The sequence below is a fragment of the Caretta caretta genome, chromosome 1 (assembly GCF_965140235.1).
Source record: "Caretta caretta isolate rCarCar2 chromosome 1, rCarCar1.hap1, whole genome shotgun sequence".
Lineage (NCBI taxonomy): Eukaryota > Metazoa > Chordata > Testudines > Cheloniidae > Caretta > Caretta caretta.
This window is the reverse complement of record NC_134206.1, coordinates 232592987-232619749: the sequence shown is the minus strand read 5'-3', so window position 1 is coordinate 232619749 and position 26763 is coordinate 232592987. Positions and strand designations below refer to the sequence as shown.

The 26763-nt window shown below is 42.7% G+C and overlaps 1 protein-coding gene across 4 annotated transcripts in view; it reads right to left on the bottom strand.

The window, feature by feature from the left end:
• ITPR2 (inositol 1,4,5-trisphosphate receptor type 2) overlaps positions 1 to 26763 on the bottom strand; it is a 401023-nt gene that overhangs the window by 188353 nt on the left and 185907 nt on the right. For all 4 annotated transcript variants that reach the window (XM_075121545.1, XM_048825997.2, XM_075121548.1 and 1 more), the window contains exons 35-37: positions 17433 to 17623; positions 16114 to 16256; positions 14242 to 14350 (exon numbers count right to left, since the gene is read on the bottom strand). In XM_075121545.1, coding sequence (XP_074977646.1) covers positions 14242 to 14350; positions 16114 to 16256; positions 17433 to 17623 — 443 coding nt within the window. The remainder of the gene's footprint in view (positions 1 to 14241; positions 14351 to 16113; positions 16257 to 17432; positions 17624 to 26763) is intronic.

The following is a 26763-nucleotide window of genomic DNA, read 5'->3' as shown; positions in this document are numbered from 1 at the left end:
AGGAAGCAGCCCATTTACATCCATATTTTTTCTCAGTCTTGAGAGAGATATTGCACATGGTATCCTACAACTGGGTTTGGTTACAACAGCGTTCTTTAGAGAACGCTAAAAAAAACCCAAACCCAAAACATCAAGTTTTTTAGGACAGAGAGAGGAAAAGTGAAGACCAGGAAGCATTATTTCTTACTGTATTATCTGCTGATGAAAGGGTGCAAGCCGTGTTCACTCTTTGGAAATGAGCAATCTATTTTGGATAATACTGGCAACTACCAGTTATATTAAAAGAGGCAAAATCATCACAGATGATGATCCAAAATAGCAATTAAGCATCTGTTTAAGTGCAAGCACACAAGCAGAAGTCAATGGATATATGTCGGAAGTCAATGGATATATGTACTTGAAGCTAAACATGTGCATTAGTGCTCTGCTGGATCAGGGCCCCCCATTACAATAGGGGCCAGAGAGCCTTTTGCTGTACGTGGTTGGCAGGATTGTGGTTCTGACTTCTCATTTCAGTTATGGACTGGGCAAACATTCTTTCCTTTGTCAGCTCCGGGTGGATTAGCACAATGTGCTCTGCTTGAGGCGATCTTTGAAGCAGGCCACAATGAGCACCTTATACCTTCCAGGAAGAAGAATGGCTTTTTATGCATTTCTGAGGATAATCCAAAGTGTTAGTTTTAATCTATAAAGTCCTACATATTCCCTGAGCTGGCTACCTACAGTATGAAGTGAGCTGTAGCTCACGAAAGCTTATGCTCAAATAAATTGGTTAGTCTCTAAGGTGCCACTAGTACTCCTTTTCTTTTTGCGAATACAGACGAACACGGCTGCTACTCTGAAACCTACAGAATGAGAATACTTCTCTCCCTGTGTACCATTCTTAATTATTAGATTAGCAGAGATGCTTCTATGGACCATTCCTAGCTTTTAACTCTGTAGTTAAACTCTGTAGTTCTTGATGCAAAGTTTCTTGCTGTGGCGCTTGCCTCCTCTACGCTCCACCAGAGCCTGCTTTATTTCTTGACCTTCAGGAGGTCAGTGCCAACCTCATCAATTTGTTCAAACATCTGCTTAATCTTGAGTTCAGTGAGGAGGTTTTAAGGGACATATATTAAGGGGAGCAGGGAGGCTCGTCTCTTATTACTGCCGCTAAGAACAACATTGTCATTATGAGTTTTTTCCATCGAAGATTATAAAGATGCACTTAGAGATTATTGCAAATAATAAACATTTCTATAAATATTAATAAATGCACAAAGTCCAGTAGGACACTCAAGGACTTTACCTTATAAATATAGTAGTGCCGCATTTTATTGTAAAGTCCAAAACACTATGTGTTACATAACAATGCTACAAGGTTTGGCGAGATTACTGCAGACCACTTGGGGGGAGTGTGTGTGTGTGTGTGTGTGTAAAAATGTGCCAGAAATATGCAATACAGCATGCTTCAGTGGATGATGTCACAAGGCCTAAGACATCATGGCCAACACTTAGTTAATACACAAACATCACATGCTTTGTAGTATCTGTTTGTTTAATTATTACACTTGGAATTTAGAGGGGGAAGAAGTCAAATTTTGTTCATTTGTTTCTCCGTACTTTTTATTTCTTTTCCTTTTAAAGTGCCACCATGTGGGTTTGGTGAGAAATTACCATATGTAGGGGATTTGAAAAGTATTTTGTGTTTGGTCATACGTATCCCAATACACTCACATGACGGCTGCTAAAAATTAGTGGCTTCGTTCAGTCATTGCAACAGAAGAGACTGAAATCTCCGTTGTAACACACTGGCTCAGCCTCAGGCACTGAACACCACACAACTTTACATAAGCCGTCATTGTGGTACATGAAATTATCCTGGATGTCAAAGAACTGTCGCAATCAAACTGTCGCATCTTGTTGCTTAAATCGACATATCACATGCACTACCTTGGCTTCTTGAATGTCTAAGTAAAGACATATACTAACTAGCCTTCCTAGCTAGCATTGGATTGCAAAGTGGGGCCCACAGGGAACTCCACACACTCCTGGGGTTGTCCTATTGCAACAGTCATCTAAGAGAAGGGCTCTCATTGGGTAGCCCTGGGCCCCGCCATAGGCTCATGTGGTGTTGAGAAACAGGCATATAGAAGAAATTCATCCTTTTCTGTGAACATGCCCTGCCTTGTATCATATTTTAATGTTTATAACAGACAGGTAAAGGCATGGTTATGGATCCAAAAAAATCCAGATGTCTGTATCTGTCCTCATTGGCCCCTACCATTTATAATTTGACTTTTAATTTATAAATCTCACCTACAAGCACTAGAACAAGCACACAGGACCATGCATTTAAAAGCCAAATCTTTTCAGTTTTTCATTAAACTCCACCAAATCAGTCAACATCTGTAAGTACTTTCCAGATTAGAATGAGGCAATATGATGACGACAGGCAGGAAACAATAGGCAAGCAGGTGACCTATGAAACCACTAAAGTAGAAGGTTGCACTGATGTCAGCATTTTATGAAATCTCTATTGAACATTGATCACTAATGGTCCTCTCCAATTGGCTGTCAATGACATCATCCCTCTACCAATGATATCCAATAAATGCACAGGTCTGATGCTTTCCCTTACTTTCATTTATAAATTAGGTAACAGAAAAGTCAATCCAGGTGGTGAACTTCTACAATATCATTGTACATCTTAGGTGGTTAAAAGTCATTTGACCTTCTACCTTATGCTATAAAACCCCACTGAAGGTGTGCTCTAGTTGCTTATAAATGTATAGTATTGCTGACTACTTGTGATTTCTTACATATTTAAATACTTTCATTTCCAAATCTAATTTTTCTTTTTCTACAGCAAAAAGATTTTATGTTAGAAAGACCATAAAGGGATATTGTCATCTTAGGGTGATTTACAGCATGTTTTAATATGTTTCACAAAACCCAATATTAATAAATATCACCAGTTTTTTAAATTTTCAATTAGAAGTTTTTAGATTGGATTTAAATATTCCCTGTAGTGTTTGCAACCGCAGCACTGAAGCAAACAATCTGAAAAACACATTGAACTAAACCAGAGAGTAAAGTGAGCAATTTTTGGTCCACTGACCAGAAATAAAACTGAAATAGGCTAGTGCACCATCTTTCATAAAGCAGAGCACAAAACAAAACAGCATAAGTGGTGAAAATTAAATTAGATTTTTTTAAATGCTTGCAGTGCTGCTAATCCAAACTGCTATTAGTAACACAGGTAATGGAATTCCTCTCCCTTTCTCCCCACCCTGCCACTTGAAATAATAAAGTCACTTTAAATTACACTGCACTCCACAACAGACTGGCATTTTCAGAATGATTCCTGTTTCCATTTATTTTTGCCGACATTTATTGTGATTTATCTAAATACTGTTTAACTCAATACATGCAAATAAGTAAAGTGATCTAGAATGGACTAGACTAGATCATGGAGCACACTAAGTTAAGAGCTTCTTTGATTTAAACAGCAGCAGCAACAATGGCATACTGCTGTAGCTCACAGGAACACCAACTGATTACTAAGAGACACATTTTCCCAACAGATAAAGGGATCCAACTCCCTTTGGTTTCATGTACATGAGGGCAGAATCTGGAATGTGCCCCTTGATTAAATCACTGGGCTTTTGCCAGTGACTTCAACTGAAAAGAATCAGGCCCTTAGAAAGGCAGAATATATTACCACCTTACTGGCAACAACAGGTGACCTACAGGTTCTTAAGGGAATAATGTACATTTGTAAAAGATTTCTAACCTGTTACTTTGTTGTTATTGTCACTGCTACAACAAGAAACAAAAGGGGTGTTAACTTTGGCTATGTTTACACTACCGCGGTAAGCTGACCTGCGCTACGCAACTCCACCTATGTGAATAATGTAGCTGGAGTCAACGTACCTTAGGTCGAGTTACCGTGGGGTCTACATAACAGAGGGTCGATGGGAGAAACTCTCCTGTTGATTTACTTTACTCTTCTTGTTGGGGATAGAGTACGGGGTCAATCTGTTGTCGATTTGGCAGATCTTCACTAGACCCGCTAAATCGACTGCCAGTGGATCGATCTCAGAGCATTGATCCAGGCTGTAGTATAGACCTGCCCATTGTGTAGCTAAAAGATGAATAAAGAAATCTTAATATTTCACCAGAAATCTAGTTGTGTGGTAGAAAAAGAAACAGTGAAAACGTTTTAGAAGTGGGGAAATGATTTTCAGGAGTATTCCAAAAAAAGGAAAAAAACTAGGGGTACTCATATTTTTGATAGACAACTGAATAGCTTGTAGGTTTTTTTCCTCCCCACTGATACTTAAACAGTACTCTAATTTTTCGTTCATACTGTGGTTCAACATCTAAAACTGCAAAAACAGTATAAACTGTGTTCTATAGCATAAGAAGCCCTTACTTGTGCATAGTCTTTATTCGTGCAAGTAATACTATTAACTTCAGTGGGAACCATTAGTGTCCATGAGAGTTGCAGGTTTGGTTCCTACCATTCTACCATGCATTTTAAAATGTACTACCATTTGTTAAACGTATCCATCAGTTAACTAATATCACAGTAAGCACATATATCATCATGATATGAATACATTACATATACAAAAAGAAAAGAAGTACTTGTGGCACCTTAGAGACTTAGCCCTGGTCTACACTAGGAGTTTAGGTCGAATTTAGCAGTGTTAAATCAATGTAAACCTGCACCCGTCCACACGATGAAGCCCTTTTTTTTGACTTAAAGGGCTCTTAAAATCGATTTCCTTAATCCACCTCTGACCAGTGGATTAGCGCTTAAATCGGCCTTGCCGCATTGAATTTGGGGTACTGTGGATGCAATTAGATGGTATTGGCCTCTGGGAGCTATCCCAGAGTGCTCTATTGTGACCGCTCTGGACAGCACTCTCAACTCAGATGCACTGGCCAGGTAGACAGGAAAAGGCCCGCAAACATTTGAATTTCAATTTCCTGTTTGCATGGTCACCTGCAGCTTGCCACACTGGCCAGAGCTCATCAGCAGAGGTGACCATGATGGAGTCCCAGAATCGCAAAAGAGCTCCAGCATGGACCAAACGGGAGGTATGGGATCTGATTGCTGTCTGGGGAGAGGAATCTGTGCTATCAGAACTCTGTTCCAGTTTTCGAAATGCCAAAACCTTTGTCAAAATCTCCCAGGGCATGAAGGACAGAGGCCATAACAGGAACCCAAAGCAATGCCGTGTGAAACTTAAGGAGCTGAGGCAAGTCTACCAGAAAACCAGAGAGGCAAACGGCCGCTCCGGGTCAGAGCCCCAAACATGCTGCTTCTATGATGAGCTGCATGCCATTTTAGGGGATTCAGACACCACTACCCCAGCCGTGTTGTTTGACTCCTTCAATGGAGATGGAGGCAACACGGAAGCAAGTTTTGGGGACGAGGAAGATGATGATGATGAAGTTGTAGATAGCTCACAGCAAGCAAGTGGAGAAACCGGTTTTCCCGACAGCCAGGAACTGTTTCTCACCCTGGACCTGGAGCCAGTCCCCCGCGAATCCACCCAAGGCTGCCTCCTGGACCCGCCAGGCGGAGAAGGGACCTCTGGTGAGTGTACCTTTTAAAATACTATACATGTTTTTTAAAAGCAAGCATGTTTTTTCTCCACCAGCTGCATCTGTTTCAATGATCACAGGATCTTCTCCTTCCCAGAGGCTAGTGAAGATTAGAAGGTGAAAAACACGCACTCGTGATGAAATGTTCTCTGAGCTCATGCTGTCCTCCCACACCAACATAGCACAGACAAATGCGTGGAGGCAGACAATGTCAGAGTGCAGGAAAGCACAAAATGACCGGGAGGAGAGGTGGCGGGCTGAAGAGAGTAAGTGGCAGGCTGAAGAGAGGGCTGAAGCTGAAAGGTGGCGGCAGCGTGATGAGAGGAGGCAGGATTCAATGCTGAGGCTGCTGGAGGATCAAACCAATATGCTTCAGCGTATGGTTGAGCTGCAGCAAAGGCAGCTGGAGCACAGACTGCCACTGCAGCCCCTCTGTAACCAACCGCCCTCCTCCCCAAGTACCATAGCCTCCTCATCCAGACGCCCAAGAACACGGTGAGGGGGCCTCCGGCCACCCAGCCACTCCACCCCAGAGGATTGCCCAAGCAGCAGAAGGCTGGCATTCAAGAAGTTTTAAAGTTTTCAACTTTTAAAGTGCTGTGTGGCCTTGTCCTTCCCTCCTCCACCACCCCTCCCAGTGCTTCTCTCCTCCACCACCCCTCCTGGGCTACTTTGGTAGTTATCCCCCTATTTGTGTGATGAATGAATAAAGAATGCATGAATGTGAAGCAACAATGACTTTATTGCCTCTGCAAGCGGTGATCGAAGGGAGGAGGGGAGGGTGGTTAGCTTATAGGAAAGTAGAGTGAACCAAGGGGCGGGGGGGTTCATCAAGGAGAAACAAACAGAACTTTCACACCGTAGCCTGGCCAGTCATGAAACTGGTTTTCAAAGCTTCTCTGATGCGTACCGCGCCCTCCTGTGCTCCTCTAACTGCCCTGGTGTCTGGCTGCACGTAACCAGCAGCCAGGCGATTTGCCTCAACCTCCCACCCCGCCATAAACGTCTCCCCCTTACTCTCACAGATATTGTGGAGCGCACAGCAAGCAGTAATAACAGTGGGAATATTGGTTTCGCTGAGGTCTAAGCGAGTCAGTAAACTGCGCCAGCGCGCCTTTAAACGTCCAAATGCACATTCTACCACCATTCTGCACTTGCTCAGCCTGTAGTTGAACAGCTCCTGACTACTGTCCAGGCTGCCTGTGTACGGCTTCATGAGCCATGGCATTAAGGGGTAGGCTGGGTCCCCAAGGATAACTATAGGCATTTCAACATCCCCAATGGTTATTTTCTGGTCTGGGAATAAAGTCCCTTCTTGCAGCTTTTGAAACAGACCAGAGTTCCTGAAGATGCGAGCGTCATGTACCTTTCCCGGCCATCCCACATTGATGTTGGTGAAACGTCCCTTGTGATCCACCAGTGCTTGCAGCACTATTGAAAAGTACCCCTTGTGGTTTATGTACTCGCCGGCTTGGTGCTCTGGTGCCAAGATAAGGATATGGGTTCTGTCTATGGCCCCACCACAGTTAGGGAATCCCATTGCAGCAAAGCCATCCACTATGACCTGCACATTTCCTAGGGTCACTAACCTTGATATCAGCAGATCTTTGATTGCATTGGCTACTTGCATCACAGCAGCCCGCACAGTAGATTTGCCCGATTTGCCCATTGATTCCCAACTGACCGGTAGCTGTCTGGCGTTGCAAGCTTCCACAGGGCTATCGCCACTCGCTTCTCAACTGTGAGAGCTGCTCTCATCTTGGTATTCTTGCGCCTCAGTGCAGGGGAAAGCAAGTCACTAGGTTCCATGAAAGTGCCCTTACGCATGCGAAAGTTTCACAACCACTGGGAATCGTCTCAGACCTGCAACACTATGCGGTCCCACCAGTCTGTGCTTGTTTCCCGAGCCCAGAATCAGCGTTCCACCGCATGAACCTGCCCCATTAGCACCATGATGCCCACATTGCCAGGGCCCATGCTTTGAGAGAAGTCTGTATCCATGTCCTCATCACTCACGTCACCGCGCTGACGTCGCCTACTTGCCCGGTATCGCTTTGCCAGGTTCTGGTGCTGCATATACTCCTGGATAGTGCGCGTGGTGTTTAATGTGCTCCTAATTGCCAAAGTGAGCTGAGCGGGCCCCATGCTTGCTGTGATATGGCGTCCGCACAGAAAAAAGGCGCGGAACGATTGTCTGCCGTTGCCCTGACGGAGGGAGGGGCGACTGATGACATGGCTTACAGGGTTGGCTTACAGGGAATTAAAATCAACAAAGGGGGTGGCTTTGCGAGAAACTGAATGGCCCCCTCAAGGCTAGAACTCAAAACCTCAAGACTAGAACTCAAAACTGGGTTTAGCAGGCCGTTGATTTCACAGAGGGAAGGAGGGAGGGAGGGAGGGAGGAGAAAATGAATACAAAACAAATCTGGTCTATTTCTTGTTTTGAGCCACTTCATCTATCTTTACACATCTTGCTGGCAGCAGAATGTGCAGTATGACCGCTAGCCGTCATCATCTCCTGGGTGCTCGGCAGAAGACGGTGCAGTATGATGACTAGCCATCATCTTCTGCTGGCTGGAGGTTAAAAAGACAGTGCACTGCCGGTAGGACTGAATCGCCACGAGACAAAATTTAAAAGGGAAATGACCTGGCTGAGTCACTCCCGTGTTTGCCCAGGCGCCCGATTAAAAGAGCACCCAGGACTACGTTGATGACGGCTACCAGTTATACTGCACTGTTTGCTGCCAAAAGGCAATTAACTGCTGCTGTGCAATGCAGTACCACGTCTGCCAGCACCCAGGAAACATACGGTGACGGTTAGCTGAGCGGGCTCCATGCTTGCCGTGGTATGGCGTCTGCACAGGTAACTCAAGAAAAAAGGCGCAAAACGATTGTCTGCCCTTGCTTTCACGGAGGGAGGGAGGGAACGGGGGCCTGACGATATGTACCCAGAACCACCCGCGATAATGTTTTAGCCCCATCAGGCATAAACCGCAAGGGGTACTTTTCAATAGTGCTGCAAACTCTGGTGGATCACAAGGGACGTTTCACCAACATCGATGTGGGATGGCCGGGAAAGGTATATGACGCTCGCATCTTCTGATTTCTACCCAGAATTCAAATGGGCAGCAGAGACTGCGGGAACTGTGGGGTAGCCACCCACAGTGCAATGCTCCGGAAGTCGACCGTTGCCTCGGTACTGTGGACGCACTCCGCCGACTACATGCACTTAGAGCACTTGTGTGGGGACACACACAATCAACTGTATAAAACCACTTTCTACAAAACCGACTTCTATAAATTCGACCTAATTTTGTAGTGCAGACATACCCTAACAAATTTATTTGAGCCTAAGCTTTCGTGAGCTACAGCTCACTTCATCGGATGCATGCAGTGGAAAATACAGTGGGGAGATTTTATATGCACGGAGAAGATGAAACAGTGGGTGTTACCATACACACTGTAATGAGAGTGATCAGGTAAGGTAAGCTATTACCAGCAGGAGAGAAAAAAAAACACACCTTTTGTAGTGATAATCAAGGTGGCCCATTTCCAGCAGTTGACAAGAACGTCTGAGGAACAGTAGGGGGGAAAGATAAACATGGGGAAACAGTTTTACTTTGTGTAATGACACATCCACTCCCAGTCTTTCTTCAAGCCTAAGTTAATGGTATCCAGTTTGCAAATTAATTCCAATTCAGCAGTCTCTGGTTGGAGTCTGTTTTTGAAGTTTTTATATTGAAGAATTGCCACTTATAGGTCTGTAATCGAGTGACCAAAGAGATTGAAGTGTTCTCCGACTGGTTGTTGAATGTTATAATTCTTGACATCTGATTTGTGTCCATTTATTCTTTTACATAGAGACTGTCCAGTTTGGCCAATGTATATGGCAGAGGGGCATTGCTGGCACATGATGGCATATATCACATTGGTAGATGTGCAGGTGAACGAGCCTCTGATAGCGTGGCTGATGCGATTAGGCCCTATGATGGTGTCCCCTGAATAGATATGTGGACACAGCTGGCAATGGGCTGTGCTACAAGGATAGGTTCCTGGGTTAGTGTTTTTGTTGTGTGGTTGCTGGTGAGTATTTGCTTCAGGCTGGGGGGCTGCCTGTAAGCAAGGACTGGCCTGTCTCCCAAGATCTGTGAGTATGATGAGTCGTCCTTCAGGATAGGTTGTAGATCCTTGATGATTCATTGGAGAGGTTTTAGTTGGGGTAAGTAACTTCTGGGTACTCTTCTGGCTCTGTCAATCTGTTTCTTCACTTCAGCAGGTGGGTATTGCAGTTGTAAGAACGCTTGAGAGAGACCATCAAGGATCTACAACCTATCCTGAAGGATGACCCATCACTCTTACAGATCTTGGGAGACAGGCCAGTCCTTGCTTACAGACAGCCCCCCAACCTGAAGCAAATACTCACCAGCAACCACACACCACACAACAAAAACACTAACCCAGGAACCTATCCTTGCAACAAAGCCCGTTGCCATCTGTGCCCACATACCTATTCAGGGGACACCATCATAGGGCCTAATCACATCAGCCATGCTATCAGAGACTCGTTCACCTGCACATCTACCAATGTGATATATGCCATCATGTGCCAGCAATGCCCCTCTGCCATATACATTGGCCAAACTGGACAGTCTCTATGTAAAAGAATAAATGGACACAAATCAGATGTCAAGAATTATAACATTCAACAACCAGTCGGAGAACAGTTCAATCTCTTTGGTCACTCGATTACAGACCTATAAGTGGCAATTCTTCAATATAAAAACTTCAAAAACAGACTCCAACCAGAGACTGCTGAATTGGAATTAATTTGCAAACTGGATACCATTAACTTAGGCTTGAAGAAAGACTGGGAGTGGATGTGTCATTACACAAAGTAAAACTGTTTCCCCATGTTTATCTTTCCCCCCTACTGTTCCTCAGACGTTCTTGTCAACTGCTGGAAATGGCCCACCTTGATTATCACTACAAAAGGTGTTTGTTTTTTTTCTCTCCTGCTGGTAACAGCTCACCTTACCTGATCACTCTCGTTACAGTGTGTATGGTAAAACCCATTGTTTCATGTTTTCTGTGTACATAAATCTCCCCACTGTATTTTCCACTGAATGCATCCGATGAAGTGAGCTGTAGCTCACGAAAGCTTATGCTCAAATAAATTTGTTAGTCTCTAAGGTGCCACAAATACTCCTTTTCTTTTTGCGGATACAGACTAACATGGCTGCTACTCCGAAACCTGTCATTACATATACACACTCGCATAATCAGAGGGTAATTTTTTCAGAAGCTCCAAGCTCTTAGGAGTTTTTGGTAACAGGCACTTTTGAAAATTTTACCCATTCAACAGAAGGGATGGAACTGCGGCTGGAGTAAGAATTGACCTCAGATTTCACATAAAGCTTGAACTGAACTCAAATCGAAACTTTGACAGGACAGAGCTAAAACAAAATCCTATTCTCTTTAATTTGTTTCTCTCTTTAAAAACAAACAAACAAACAAACCAAACTTGTGGAAATCAAAGTCCACCTTTATTCACAACACAATTGGAGCCTGGGTAATGGTAGCACAAGCTTCCTCCCATAATGCCTTACCAAAGTTTGCAATGTTCCCATGGAAAGGCTGCTTAAAGAAGTGAAAGGAGACTTCAGTCTTAATGCCCAGGCAGAAAGGCACAAATTTTGCTAGTGATTCACCAAGTGTTGAACTGAGACTTACGGTGTTAACAGCTTTCCGTCATTACCTATCGAAGTCAAATCAATGACCAAGAAGTTTTATATCCCATTATTACTGTAATTCCCCAAACCAAACTTTTGAAAGCAGAGCTTCCTTTCAGGAAAATGAAACTGACAGGGCTCCCCATCCAACCCCTCCACAACTTCACCATGTGTTAGTAAAGACATACCCAGCTTAAATGTATACATCTTCCATGACATCCCATGGGTTTTGTCCCACACCTTGCGAAACTTTGCCATAAACCCTTCCAGCATTCTTTGTCTTTTTAGAAGCACCAGCCTACTACATACCACCAACTCATTCGCTTGCTATGTTTTATTAGTGTTCTAGAAGTGAATGTATATGAACATCTATAGTCTCAATATAATTTGTGTTAAGCTATTTTTGGGGGATGGAGGGAATGAAAAGAAATCAAGCTCTTAAATTTTCTAAAAAAAGTTTAGAAAAACAATCACTTAGTTTCTCTGTGCATCAGTTCCCCCTCTATAAAACAGGGGGGATGATAATGTCTTACCTCCCGAGGGTAAGGTGAGGATAAGTATATGACATTAAAGTGATACGGGTCAGATAAGCACAACTGATCAATAGATTGCATTATGATTCTCTCCCTGTTTCTCATCATGAGAGGTTCTGCAATAATCTTTACCTGAAAGCTTATAGTTTGTGCCCAATGTAATGCTCCAAATACAGTATAGCACAAAATATAGACTCATGATTAACGTACATTCAGGCCTTCTGCTGTCAAAAGTTCATTTGGCCCCATGTACCCTAATTCTGTGTTTTTCAGTATTTAGATTACACAGTAAAGTACAATTGTATGCAGTGATGTACTGTTTCATGGAAAGCTGGAAAAGTACACAAAAGACAGGCTAAAAATAGCACAATGAGCTTTCTGAAGTCCATAACGTAAGCTGTGACTCCCAAGAGTGGTAAGTGAGGAAAGGACTTGCAAAACCATACAGTAAGTCACATGTTTTGGTTTATTATCCTTCTCCACTATAAAATGCATGGGTCTCAGAAAGAACAGGATGGTGGGGTGCGGTGTATTAGTCTTTTATTTTTTCCCTAAAATCATTAACATGTACCATCTCCCTATGCACTATCAAGATAACAATGCACAACTGAGCTGCTTTTGTTGAAGTCCCCAGATGTGCACTTTTGAGGACTGGAAACCAGGCTGTCTTGTTAAAGGATCCCTAACTGTGGAACTTACTCCCTCTGGTGGTTTGCCTTAATCTCAGTGGATCAGCCTCCAGAGCAGGGTAAAAGGTGTATCTGACCAGACAAGCCTTTGCTGAATATCTATAAAGCAAAGTATTGTCTTCTCTTTCCTTTTTTTCTGAGGTCTTATTTTCTGGTGGGTACGTGGCTATTTTGGAAAGGCTTAGCATAGTTCCCCAATGTGAACAGTTTCAAAAGGAAACTTCGTTCTTACATGTTACTCCTGGGTATGTAAGAATTAAGGCTGTTTGGATACAAATGAATAATAATAATATCTGATTCAGCCATGAAAATTTTGCTATGACACCAAGACAAAATCACTATCTGCCATGGACTGAGTCCATTGCTCTTGGAGCAAAATTCTTTGCAGAAGGTGAGGAGGAGGTAAATTCACTCTGTGGACGGGTTGTTTTTGTGAAAAGAAAGGGCACTGCTTTACTACTGCTGTCTTTGTCTTGGTTTGACTGGGTTTTGTTTTTGTTTTTTTTAAAACGATCTTGTAGGCTGCCTAGAGCCTGGGCAAAACGTTCTTTTTGTGTGATATATGCTAAAATCAAAACAGTATATAATCAAAACACATGCACTGTGAATACACCATATTTCTCATATATGGGTTATCTACCATAAGAGAAGAAATTGAAGTACTGCTATCTTGTGACAGCACTGAGACATGGAACTTAAGGACTAAAATCCAAATCACCCAGAAATATGTACCCATCTCACTACACACAAAACCTTCCCTTCATCATTGGGAGCTTTATATTCAACATTAAAACTACCTGGTATATCCTGATTGTTGATAATTCTAGTAGGTACTGTAAAATGGATGACCAGCAGAACATTAAAATCTGTATATACTGGAGCATGGGGACAAGGAGAGGGGAAATGTGCTGTCTGAGGTCAACAATTTTTCTTAAAGTGATTCCAGTGTATATACTTGACTATAGGCATTGATTCTGACAAACGTAAATGATTTCTGTGACACATTAATTAATCACTATGATTCATTTTAATATTAAGTAGTATTAATATCAAGAATGAATTATAAGAAATACCAGCGAGGAAACGATACATGAAAAATTTGTCAAGACAGATGGATTTTGAATGAGTTTAAAACCTCTAGCCATGGACCAATTGACATGAAAACCAGGGTCCAGTCACCATGACCCTAAGGTGCATGTAAGATCAAAAGGGCATTTGGAAACCTAGATGTTGAGAGAAGAAACAGTTCTGGAGCTAAACAAGGGGGATGTTAGCAGATACAGAAAACAGCAGGCATTGTAGAGAGCTCAGAGTCGATTCCACTCTCCCTCTCCTCCTCCTCCCCCCCCCCCCCCCCAGTGGTACATCTCATTAAACATTACCTACTCCCTACCATACCTTCAGCAGCAAAAATGCTTACTGACTATAAAGGGCTGGGATCCCAGGCGGGAGGAAAAAAGGATGAACTGGATACTTGAAACTGACTCTAGTCAACACGTAGACTGCCATGGGCCAGGAGGAGTGTTAGAAAAAGTGGACTAAATTTCTATTATGTAACTTCTGTTTCAGAGACAATGTATTACCTCTAACATGTGAGGAGTTAAGAGTCATAACATTCTGCTGAAATTCTAGGGCCAATATTCTATGCCAGGATGAAAAGTTTTATTTTTAATATTAAAAGGGCAGCAGTACCTCTTCCGCAAAGCTGTCTTTCTTGTCGAGCATTTCCCGTAATGTCTGAAGAATTTTAATGCAAAGTTTTTCTTCTTTCTCCATTAGTTTCTTTGTGTGATTTATCAACCTTAAAGTAAAACATTAAACCTTATGTAGAGTATTGCACCTTACCTCCAAGCCAGACAACATGCACTTTATGTAGAAATGGTTTGTTTGTTACTATATTTTTCCTGAAGGAAACAGACCAGGTAGGTATCATGAAAAAGAAATGGGCCCCAGCCCAAACTCTCTTGGTCTTTGAGGGTGTTTGGAGTCTGCACCCAATTTTGCTGCAGGTGCCTAAGTAATGAGCAGAAAGAGAATCCCACATCCAAATACAACTACATGTTAGAGGGTTTGAAATCAGACCAGGATCCAAATTCTGCCATTTGGGCCTATCTTTTTCTAAAAATTATTATGTTACCTGCATCATTTATCCTACAAACTTCAAAAGGAACTTTAAGTTTTATGGTAGTAATAATACTTATTCTACAATTATCCAGTGGCTTCCACCCAAATGATCCAAAGTATTTTAAGAAAATTTTGTAATAGAATCACTTTGCTCTGCACAGAAATGCAGTCACCTCTGTATGGTATGGAATGCAGCAGCTGTTTAAATGCACACAGGAACTCTGCAGGGCAGTTTAGGGCAGGAAGCAAAGTAGAATTCTGCCTCCAAATAAAACTGCAATAGGAGTTTAGAAAGGCATTGCTCAAATCAGAATTAGGCAAAAACACCGGAGCTAATATACACATCTTGCATAAAGCATCATTTACATCTAATCCAAAGGAGAGCATCAGCCACAGCACCATGCCCCCTATCATCATGCTGGGTTCAGTACTAATATCACTTCCTGCAGCATGCTGGGATTTTTTGGAAGTCTCCCATTCAAGCGATGACCAGGCTCATGAGATGAGCTCACCATGGTCTAAATGTAAATCATATTGGTAACCATAATTTTAAAATGGACTGCATATTAATAGTGCTATTTACATAGTATTGCAAAGTATCACTGGGCAACAGTAGATATTTAAAATAACAACTGTATTCCTTGTACACCACAGGTCAAATCCTGAAGTCTTTACTCAAGTCAAAAATCCCATTAACTTTCAGTGAAAGTTTTGACACAGAGGGGAAAGAAAAAATGCAGCATTTAGTCTTATTTTTTTAAAACATATGAAGTATCTGATGCTACCTGTGCAGAATATGCAAAAAGCGGAGGAATCAGGAAACCTGCCAAATTTTCAGTGCCCTCAAGTTACCTCTAAATTATATACTTCCTCAAGGGCAAATAGGGCATCTCACTAAAGGACCAATAAAGCAAAACTGAAAGGCTCTCTTCCAATGCCCAAACTGCAAATAAAACCTCCTGTAATTCAAAACCATGCAAAGGTACCAGTGAAATGTACATTTACAAGAGCTATTTCAGAGTTTGCAATTTAAAATAAAACCAAAGGATTTATTGACTTTGTCTCAAAAAGGTAGCTCAGCATGCCCCCAAAGAATATGAATTAAAAACACACACTTCTAACATGGAATGCCTGAGACCTTGCAATGTATTTGGGGGCAATTTAACATAAATGGTGATAAGGAAAACAGAAATTTGTTGAGACTGTCTTAATTTTAGCAAGCCGCAAGGGTTTTCGTTTTAACTATGTCACACGTACAACTCCCTTACGAATGGGACACAACCTATGTAACAAACAAATTTAAACAAAGGGTATCAGTGAGACTTGGGCTCCTAAGGGCATTCTGTAAACAGGACTTAGGCGCTTCTCAAAATTTTATCCTTGTATTTTCAAGAAAAAAAACCAAACAGAAGAAACCAGGATTCTTTTTGTGCCACTTACTTGGACAAGAAAGCACCACATCTTATTCTTGCATCACTCCCCTCAGGAAAGAGAAGTTCAGGGCTATGCAATACATCAACCAACACTGAGAATTCAGCCTGCATCATGGGGGTGAACTGCTGTTCCAAGGAGGATACTACATCCTAAATAAAGAAGCAGCAGAAGGATGTCAATTATGGCAAGAGCTGGTCCAATCACACTTGAACGGTTTAGTTGATGAATTTCATATTATGTGAATGAACTATTGGACAAATATTTGTTGTCATTTGTTGTCCCACCTCCCATCAACCCATGATGCCTGTCTTACCACCCGCTTGTTACACTGCCAAACAAGCACCTCCAGGCTTTGTCCTTTGCTACCCACCATACTTGGGAGCAGCTTTCCACAAACTTCCACAGAACTACCTACCTGCCCTCCTTCAAAACTCTCCTTGACCAGGGGGCTGACAAAAAAACTTGACAACGATTAGGAAACCTCTGTGCTGAAACCACTGCCTTGCATCATTTTTTCCTTGTATTCCCCCTACCTGCCTGTATCCACCTGTTGTATCTACTTCTTAGTCTTATGCTTACCTCTTGTCTCCAAGGCACAGCAACGTGCACTGGAAGGGTGTGATTTCTAAAGCATGCCAACAGGCCCACGTAGATCCTGCTGGGGTGCATTAAAGGTGCCCTAGTGCACGTTAACATAGCCCCCTTTCAAAGAGCACTATGTTGACGTGCACCAGGGAGCTTTTGGTCTGTGCCAGCAGGTCTGTCAGGCCAGTTAGCACAACACGCTGCCACGCTTTAGAAATCACACCCTCTAGTGTGCATTACTGCACCACGCAGACAAGATTCTAAGCTCTTCGGAATATACAGTGTCTCTAAAGCCAGTACATTTCACACCGTGGGATGATCTCCCAGCACAGTGACACCAAAGCAATGTAGCGACTCCTACACCACTCTAAACTTTTTGCACCTGTAGTAGGGGTGTGTGCACACCCTGCGTATCTGGGTGCTTAGACAGCCCTGGCTCCAACAGCTTGTCTACACTCCCCATCACCACTCGGGCTTCCACCAGCTTGGTCACAACCAGCAAGATGACCCCAACACACTCCCAGTCCCAAAGTTCCCCAAAACAGTGTGCATATTACAGGACACCTTTTAGATACAGATTACAACAACAGCGAGCTAGGATATACTGAGCTGCTCAGGCCAGCTGACACTCACTGTTAGATATCAGAGTGCTCCTTGCCCTCAAGTTGTTCTTACTGTCTCAAACACATCTAGGCAAAATGCATGGTCACGCACACAGCATCAGGCATTTGCTACCATACCTGCAGTTTTTCAATGATATTCCTGTAATCCCAGGCAGGCCCTCCAAAAGCTTCTTTAAAACGAGGTCCACTGCGCGCAGACATTCTCCATCCCATGGCCGCTCTCTGCACCATATTGGAATGACTCTTCATGAACAGGGTATTTACCTGGCTGTCTAAATCCACTGGTATTGCAATCCCACGGTTCTTTGCTTTAAACAGAAGAAGACATTTACAATAAAGAACGCTTTCGGATCCTTTGCAATTCATTTTGGGTGAAATTCAGATCCCATGCAGGGAGCCTTATGCCCTTTACTTCAGTGGGGCCGGGATTTCACCCTTTAAAAATAAGGGCCAGATTCTCAGCTGGTGTTAATCAGTGTAGTACTATTTAAGTTAATAAAACTACACCAATTTATACCAGCTGAGGATCTGGTCCATGATTTCTTATTTCTCATAGGTAAAAGGTATATCTCTGCTTTAAAGAATGAATCAATTGCAATGATTCAAATGAAATCAATTACAAAGACATTAGCAAAAGCAGCAAAATTAGTAACTGTTATTTCAGTAGCTACTTATAATCCATTTAAGAGTAAATTTGAAAAATCATCTTTTTAGTCTTCTTAGACATAGATATGCATTTACCCAATATATCCCACTGTTGCCTGCATGTTTTATGCACTTAAACTACTTAGATATATAAAAGGACTTCAGCTTGGGTTTGTTTCCCTGCACACTTCTACCCTTCACCTGATTGTATTGTACAATGCCTGAGGCTCCTATGTTCTATCATGATGCAAAAAAGTAATAATTAATAAATAGACGAAGAACTGTACAGTTAGCAAATCCAGGAGAATAATTTGATGTTTAGACTTGAGAGTAAGAGGTAGAGAAATCTTGCACTAGTTCCTACAAGGCACCGATAGTTCAGCTAATGCCATGTTAATTGTGCATGTTGAATGGCCTTTTCAAAAAAGGGGAATGCCATAAATAATTCTGATGTACTGTCTTCTATGTAGGAAGTCTGTGTTACACAGATCCCTCCATGCTGCAATGGACCAGAGAGGCATTCTTTTAAGCGTCTATGTGGAATGTTTGAGATTCAACAAGTAACGTCAGGTAGACACAGCAACAATAGGGGGCAGATTTTCCGACATGTACTTGAAAAGATAGGAATCACTGCCTTTCTACCTATTAATTTTATTTATGACTTTACTTAAATTTCCATAGCACAGTGTTATCCTTAATAAATGTCTGAGTAACAATAAATAGTCTAGATTGCTAGTGTTCTTCAGGTAAATAAACCAATATCTAAAAGCTGCCTGTTTTTCTTATTACACCAACATTGCCTTTGAAGTAAGTTCTTAAAACCTGAGTAAGGTATTCCCCAAAGCATTTTGTAATAAGATTAATGTTTTCTAGCACAGTTAGTACACATTACTGAGAGACAGAACATGGTCCTGATCCAGAAAAGCATTTAAACACATGTACAATTTTGATCATGCAAGAAGTACCACTGGGCCTGATCCAAACCCCACTGAAGTCAGTGGGGGGGTTTCTGTTGACTTCAGTGTGTATGCATCAGACTCAAAAGTACTACGTACATGCTTAAAATTATGCAGGAGTTTAAATGCTTTATTGGATTAGGGCATATGTTGGCAAGGACAATGCGTCTCTGAAGACCAGCAGAGACCTCCCCCTCTCCCCAAGTACTATACTGCAATGCCAGCACTTGGAATAAACCCAAATCCTGGTATGGAACTTGAACCAATAATCTTCTGGACTAGAGCAAGATTGCTCTACCTTCCACATCCCCAATGCTGCAATGGGACTTATTCGTGCGGAGACCCATTGATTTCAATAGGACTCTGCAAGGGTCCACACTAGCATATCCCAATGCCTAACCGTGCTTGCGTCTGGAGCACAGGCAGCTGAGCGTAACTGGTGCAGGAGGTACAGCTCCCCTTGAATAGGTTTCCATCTCTGGTAGACACTCTCCTTAAAGGAGAGTTTGCCTTGGGGAATTAAAAAGTTGTGTTGTGCCGAAGATGCATTTCCCAGCAGCTGCACAACCCACTCATCACCAGTATCAAGAGAAGCTGCTTTCACGGGGCAGCCCAGTTGCCCCCCTCTCTCTCTCAACTTCTATTTGTTTTGGAGAAGGGGTAAGTGGTCATAAAGAGAAAAGCACAGTGCATGATTGGCCATTATTTGTAGTTATTGTTTCTGCACGTTATTCTCCCGGGATTATTTTTCCCTAGCATGTCAATCACTGGAAAGTTATGGGATAATGCTAATTTGCACTTAAATTAGGTATGCAGAATTCCAATATACCTGAGAATTTATTAACAGCAGAGCACGTTGTGCGGGAACACCTGTACTTCTACATCCCCGCATTATTTGAAGTTAACAACTTCCATCAGTGTCTGAATAGCAGTCAAGGACTAGGATTGTTCAAAGAGTTGCAGCTAATTAAAACTATCACAAAGAAAACCAGAAAAAAAAATGCTCCTTTGTTTTGAACAGTTCTTATATGTATAATTCCATTTGTAATTAAGAGTTGCATTGATTGTCAAAGGGCATTGTTGAAATCTAAGCTATAAACAAAGGCTTTATTTATCTTCTTATTTCCTTGAAGCTTGTAGAAAGTTTATCTTTCATTTGTTTCACATTTCATTATTTAAAACAACATGAAACATATTTTTACATTTTGGAAAGCTGACGAACAAATGTGAACATAAATATTTATTTTTAATTTAGGTGTTGTAGGCTGCTTTCCTCTTCAAAACGTGTCAATCTCCCTTAAAGTATGAAAATGAAATATTTAAAAGCATGTTTGTTTTTGCTCCACTTTGGAATACTTTTCGAAAACAGACAAACAACTTGCAAACTAGGGTCATCAAAAGAAGAAGAGGCCAGAAACTGATTAAATCCTGTCCTTGGGGTGACTGATGTGCAGTGCGGGGAAAGGATGCAATCTATTGTGTGACTGCACAAGCAGCTTCGTATGTCACCTGTGTACCCAGCCACAATCCCACCATGGACTAGAACATATGCGCATCTAGAGTGTAATTCACTCTTGTGTAGAGGGTCAGCACAGGCCTGTATACCATCTCAGTCCCACTTCTGCACGAGGCTGAATTTCACCTCTAATAACTTGGGTTGTGCCTCACTGTCTGAGGAAGCAGGGTTTGCTGGGAAAAAGAGATGTGAGTAGCTCCCAGGTTGGTGCACACACATATACTCCCACTAGCAGAGTGGTTCTCTACCAGGGTCTCAGGGTCCCCTGGGGGGCCGCAAGCAGGTTTCAAGTGGGCCTCCAAGCATGGCCAGTGTTAGACTAGCTGGGGCCCAGGGCAGAAAGCCAAAGCCCCACCGCACGGGGCTGAAGTCCGGGGCCCTGAACCCTGCCACCCAGGGCAGAAGCCAAAGCCTGACCAATGTAGCTTTGTGAGGGCTCTTGTGGCATGGGACCCCAGACAATTGCCCTGCCCTGCCCTAACTCCAGCCCTGGCTTTATATGCAGAAAACCAATTACTATGGCACTGGTAGGCCATGGAGTTTTTATAGCATGTTGGGGTGGGGAGGCGTGCAGGGCTCAGAAAGAAAAAGGTTGAGAACCCCTGCACTAGTGCACACATATTCCCACGAGCAACAGACACAGCCCAGCACCAAGACCAAAGTAAAAAGTGACGCTGACAATGCACTTAGCTAGGCCATCATGTAAAAATTCTGGAATGGTTTCTTATGAACTCAACGCACCAGTTTCTCTGCTCCCTTCACTGTGCAAACTGCTTGGGTATATAGGCAGAATGGGACCCAAAATAAAGAGTGAGCATTACATTCACTATAAGAAATAGCTAAATTCAAGTCCTATGTGCAGGTGGGCTTAACTTACTGAAGTCAAAAGAGCACTGTATACCCACTAGCAACAGGACTATACTGGCCTAGAAGCTGGGTGTCTATATTTGAAAAATAATATGTACATGTAGGTTCTCTCACAGAACCACAGAAATTGGAATTAGACCAGGCCCTACCCAAGGAGGACATCTATTCCATTCCCCTGCTGGTGAAGGATTGTTCTTCCACTACATTGCCTTGTCTACGGCTACATTCAGTTTAAATTTTCAGAATTTCCATGGATGCCGCTGTCACCATTGACTTCCCTAGGAAGATTATTCCTCAGACTAACAAGTCTCACTGTTAGGAGATTTTTATCCCATTATCTTTTACAGTAATTTATATCCCTTTGTACCAACCTAAACAATGCCACTCCCTCATTACCTGTACCTACAGGGTGTAAACAGACATCTATTGTGTTCTCCCAGCCAGCCCCGTTGGCACTTAACTGAGCAACACACATTTATTTCAATTAATCTCAGTTCATAAATCAGTCTCTCTAGCTCCTTACTCATTTACTTACTGCTTAATAAATAAATTTGGTTGGAAAGACATTGATGGTAGCAACAGTAGGAAATTCTACAGGAAATAAAAGCTTTGTGTAGACAAGGCACGAGGCTGCCAATCTGGTACCTTTCATTGGCAGCACATATTTTTCTTCCAGCTGAAAACTTAAGTTAAAATATTTATCATTCCACAAAAAGATCATCATTGATTTTTTTCTTGCAATTAGGGAAACACAAACAGTTAGAATAGAATAAAATATGTGCTTTGTCTGAAATGTATTCTCCCTGCTGTCAGAAATGTAACAATATTATAATCATTTGATTTGAACTAAAAAAAATTGAAAATGGAAGAGGAGTTTTCTTCCTTCTCCATTTTGTGAAAAACTAAAGTGGGAGTCAAATGAAGTCTGCTGAAGTGAAGGAATTATTTAAGGACAGTCCATCTATATGGGTATTAACACACAAATAATCATTTCAAAAAGACAATAATATTGAGCCTAGATTCCAAGTTTAATGTTTCCTATTCATTACTTTTTATGGTAGAAGGAAAATACCTTACAGGTTTTCCCCAGATTCTATATACCATTATAGCGGAATAACAGTGAGCTGAAACAGCATTCTTATAATTAGCATCCACTGCTCCAGTAGGATGGTAATTGGAATTCTCTTTTTGTTTCTCTCATACAGCATCCTACCACCTATTGTCCTAGAATCTGAGTTGGTAATGACTGACATCACTTGCCTTGGAAGAGCTAAAGAAATAGGCCAGAAGATTTTTTTGACCTTCCCTACTTTGAAGGAATAAAATGTAGGGATTGATCCTGCCACTGCTTACTTGTGGAGTAATCCCATTTAGTTCAGTCATGATGGTAATAGTAAAGTCATGCTCCTGCTACTAAAAGGTCTTTTACACAGCGTTCTCTATCTGAGATGTAGACAAGATGCGTACAAGGAATAAGGTATAAGTAAGACCTCTATGATAAAAAGCTATAACGAAGACCTTTATAAATAGATTAGCAGACATCCTGTGTGCAATGCAAAATTGCTGTATAAAAAGCCTCTAGGGTGAACAGCTTTGATTCCTTGAGGGTGGAGAAATACAGAACAATGCTAATAGATATTTTATAGAAAATGGGGATAATATATTCAGGTTTAGCCAGCATGTAATTCCATATATTGCAGTTGTTTGATCTCGTAGCAGAAGAAAAAGCATGTGTTGGAGTCTGATGCACTAACAGTCATTGCTTAACTAAGCAGCAATGCCAGCTATTTGAAAGGGACCCTGGAACATTGGTTAGCTTGGAAACTAACAGTCTGATCCCACACCATTAAATCAATGTGGGTTTTGCCACTGAGTGGAGCAGGATTGGGCTCTATTACCCAGACATGCTTTTCTTCACCTGAGTTAATCGGCATATGACTGGGTTGTGGAACATGAGAAAATAGTAACCAGAAAGTGGATGCTTACTGCCTAGTCCCTTTGGGGTGAGGATGGGTGACATCTTGCAACATTACCATGTGGAAAAACGGATACTTCACAAGATTGTTTAAAATGCAAAAAAGTCAGGACTGGCCTCAAGCCCTCCAAATTTTTATGGCAGGTGTTCCCAAACTATGGTATGCGTACCCATAATAGTCTACTCAGACAAAGATTTAAAACTTTGTGGCAATGTGTTATATAAAATACGGTAGTTAATTTACTTCAAGATGTGCCAGTGAGAACACAGATACACAGAGCCCTCACCTCCAGTCACTGTGCAGAGTGGGTTTAGTTGCCCAGCAACTGTCCAGTCTAACTGAGCTCAGAACTTAGGGGGGCGGGTTTCGGTTATATATGTTGCACTATAACTGTAGGTAACAGTGAAATATGGACAGATGGCTAAAGACAGGTAGCGTTAAGAAGCACACACAAAGTATCAGTGATGAGAAGGGTAGAGCCTGAGAAAAGTCTGCAAAAGGAGACAAGTCCCTATAGCTCCTTTCTGAACTGAAGGCAGGTAAATCTGCCTGGAGACAAAAGTAGTAAGGGAAGCCTGAAATACTTATGAAGTTTTTCCCTGATAGTCAAGAGGAGTTGAAGACTCAGGGAGATAAGAAATTAGCTTTTGCACCTTGCCTTTTGTTGACCTGGAAGATCACATACATTCCTGCCGTGCTCATAAGACAACAGATGTAATGATCTTAAACTTTTAAGGCAATACTTACATCCACCTGCCAGCACCGAGTAGAATGTACATTTCTTAAACTTACTCTGAAACAGGGCTTTTAAAAGTTTATCATCATATGGATCTTTTATATCCTGGGAAATCTGTGTATGATCTTTGTACCTGCTACGATTCATTTCTGAACCCAGGGCTACCACAAAACGAAAGGAATAAAAATTATGTTTGTTCATTCAACGCTACACTAAATTTATTTTCCAGCAAAAACTTTTGGTCCCTGCTAAAAATCTGCCCAGTACACCTTTGGCTTGACACAGGCAAAATCTTTTCAGAGTTTTCAGAAAAACCATGCTGTGAAACATGAAGGTCCTAACACTGAAACTGTCAAACACTCAATTTAAAAAGAAACAGATAAGAGTGTGCTCACATATCTAGCCTAAAGTCAAGCCTGGTATGGCTGTCTGTATTAACGAAGAAATTTTTTTCTTATCTCTTCATGTGGACATGCAGCAGAATTTTGTGCTTGATGGAGCAGCATACAGAAAAAGGAGTACAATATACATTATCACTAGGGATCAGATTTTCAAACATGCTCAGCAACTGCATCTGGGGGCAGATTCTCCGAAGAGTTCAAGCTCCTATCCAGGCAACAAAATAAGCACCACAATGGACACTTCTGAGTACCAAGCATTATGTAGGTGCCTAAGTGGATGCTGAGTTCTTCTGAACATTTGGCTTCAATTGTGGGTGCTGAGCAGCTGAAAAATCTGGCTATGCTTAGCTAAATTCTGCGGTGACCCTGTGCAACCCCAGTGGGCCAAATCCTTGACTTACATGGGTACTTGAAGTCAATGGAACTAACCACATGAGTAAAGTATGTAGGATTTGCTCCACTGTCTTCAATGGAATTGTATAGTAAATATATAAAGGCAGAATTTGGCTCACTTAGCTTCCCCTACTTACACAGCTAGTCCTTCTCCAATAGGCCAAGTTCTGTCTTCAGCTACCCTCATGCAAACCTACAGATTTCAATTTGGCTGTGTGGGCTTCAGTTAGCACAGAATCAGACTCACATAGGAAAGGCCAGCAGGATTTAGCACCATGTCTACAAACTCTGCACACAACACTAGGTTTAAATCTTAGCTAAATGTATATACAGAGCTATTAGCAAAAAGCTCTAATTTTTCCTTACCTTTGCTTTCACTTGTTCGTGCCTCATCCAAACTCCTCCTCATCCATCACAATCGTTTTGGTTTGCAAATACAGCAAAACACCACCACCACCACCACCACTTTAGTGCATATTTTAAATCCCCAAATACTATGTCCCTGCAGATCGGGAAATCAGCACATCATCGCCAGACTGTGTCCCTGACACATAGCCTTAAGTCAGGGGTCAGCAACCTTTCAAAGAAGAGGGACCATTTTTTTGCTTTTGTCTTTGACCAAAATATTTCAAGAGCCGCATCACATGCAAAGCTACTTGTAGAGCTAGAATTTATCATCTAATAATAATTGAACGTATTAAAATTACTCACCAATACTTTTAATGCAACTTTTGCCATTTGAATTGAATATAAACAGGAAGGGGCTCCGAGCTGAGGCAGGGGTGCAGGAGGGGGTGTGGAGTCTGGGTACAGGAGGGGGTTCTGACCTGGGTCAGGGGGTTGGGGTGTGGGAAGGGGTGCTAGGTGCTGGCTCTGGCTGGGAGGCACTTACCACAGGCGGCTCCCAGCCAGCACAGCAAGACTCAGGCAGACTGCCTGCCTGCCTTGGCCCCACTCCGTCCCAGAAGCAGTTGGCTGCTGGGCATGTCTCTACGTGCCCCTGGCAGGGGGGAGGCGGCTCTGCACACTGCCCCCGCCCCCAGCACCATCGTCACAGCTCCCATTGGCCGGTTCCCAGCCTATGGGAGCTGCAGGGGTGGTGCTTGAGGGCACGGGCAGCTCACGGAGACACGCTGCCTCGCTCTCCCCCAGGGGCGCACAGAGACGTGCCAGCAGCCAGCCGCTTCCGGGAGTGGCATGGGGCCAGAGCCCTGCTGTGCCACCAGCCGGGAGCCACCTGTGGGAAGCACCTCTTGGCCAGAGCTTGTACCTCGCACCCCCACACAAAACGGCTGCCTGCAAGGGGGCAGCCAAGGAGTTGCATGCAGCTCCAGAGCCGCAGGGTGCCGACCCCTGCCCTAAGAGGTAGTACAAAGATTCCCTGCCCCAGTAGGCGCTGCAGGAGGGATTGTGCTTATGGAAGCCCCTAAGAAGGATACAGTGTGAGGCTCCTCAGTGGCAGCCCAGCTCCACTCCACAGTGGTAGCGGAAGCCATGGCCTCATCTCTTCCCCACCCCTTTAGGTGAAGCTAGCCTTGAACATCCATTGCCCTTGAAGGGTTGCAAGGGCTTTAGATGCAATCAGCACATGAGAGAGGCCAAAGTATGGGGGAGGCTCTTCAAGCCATTCTCCTCTCCCTCATGTACCAATGCAAGGGTTAACTCACATCTGGCCCTCTGTTTTATTGGACTTATCGTTTACAACAGCACAATCTAGCAGTGTTATTTTAAATATCTCCATGCAATACAAGGTATGTGAGAAAACAGAATACAATAGATTACAGTACAATAGAGGAATGTAGGAATTCCAGAAGATATGGAATAAATCCACCAATTTGAAGAAAAGTCAAGGTCAACCTCACATCTGCTACTTGCATCACATAAGCCTTCCCAGAAAAAACAAGAGAGCCACAAACAAGAGAACACTAAACCTTTTATGTACCCATGTAGATATGAAG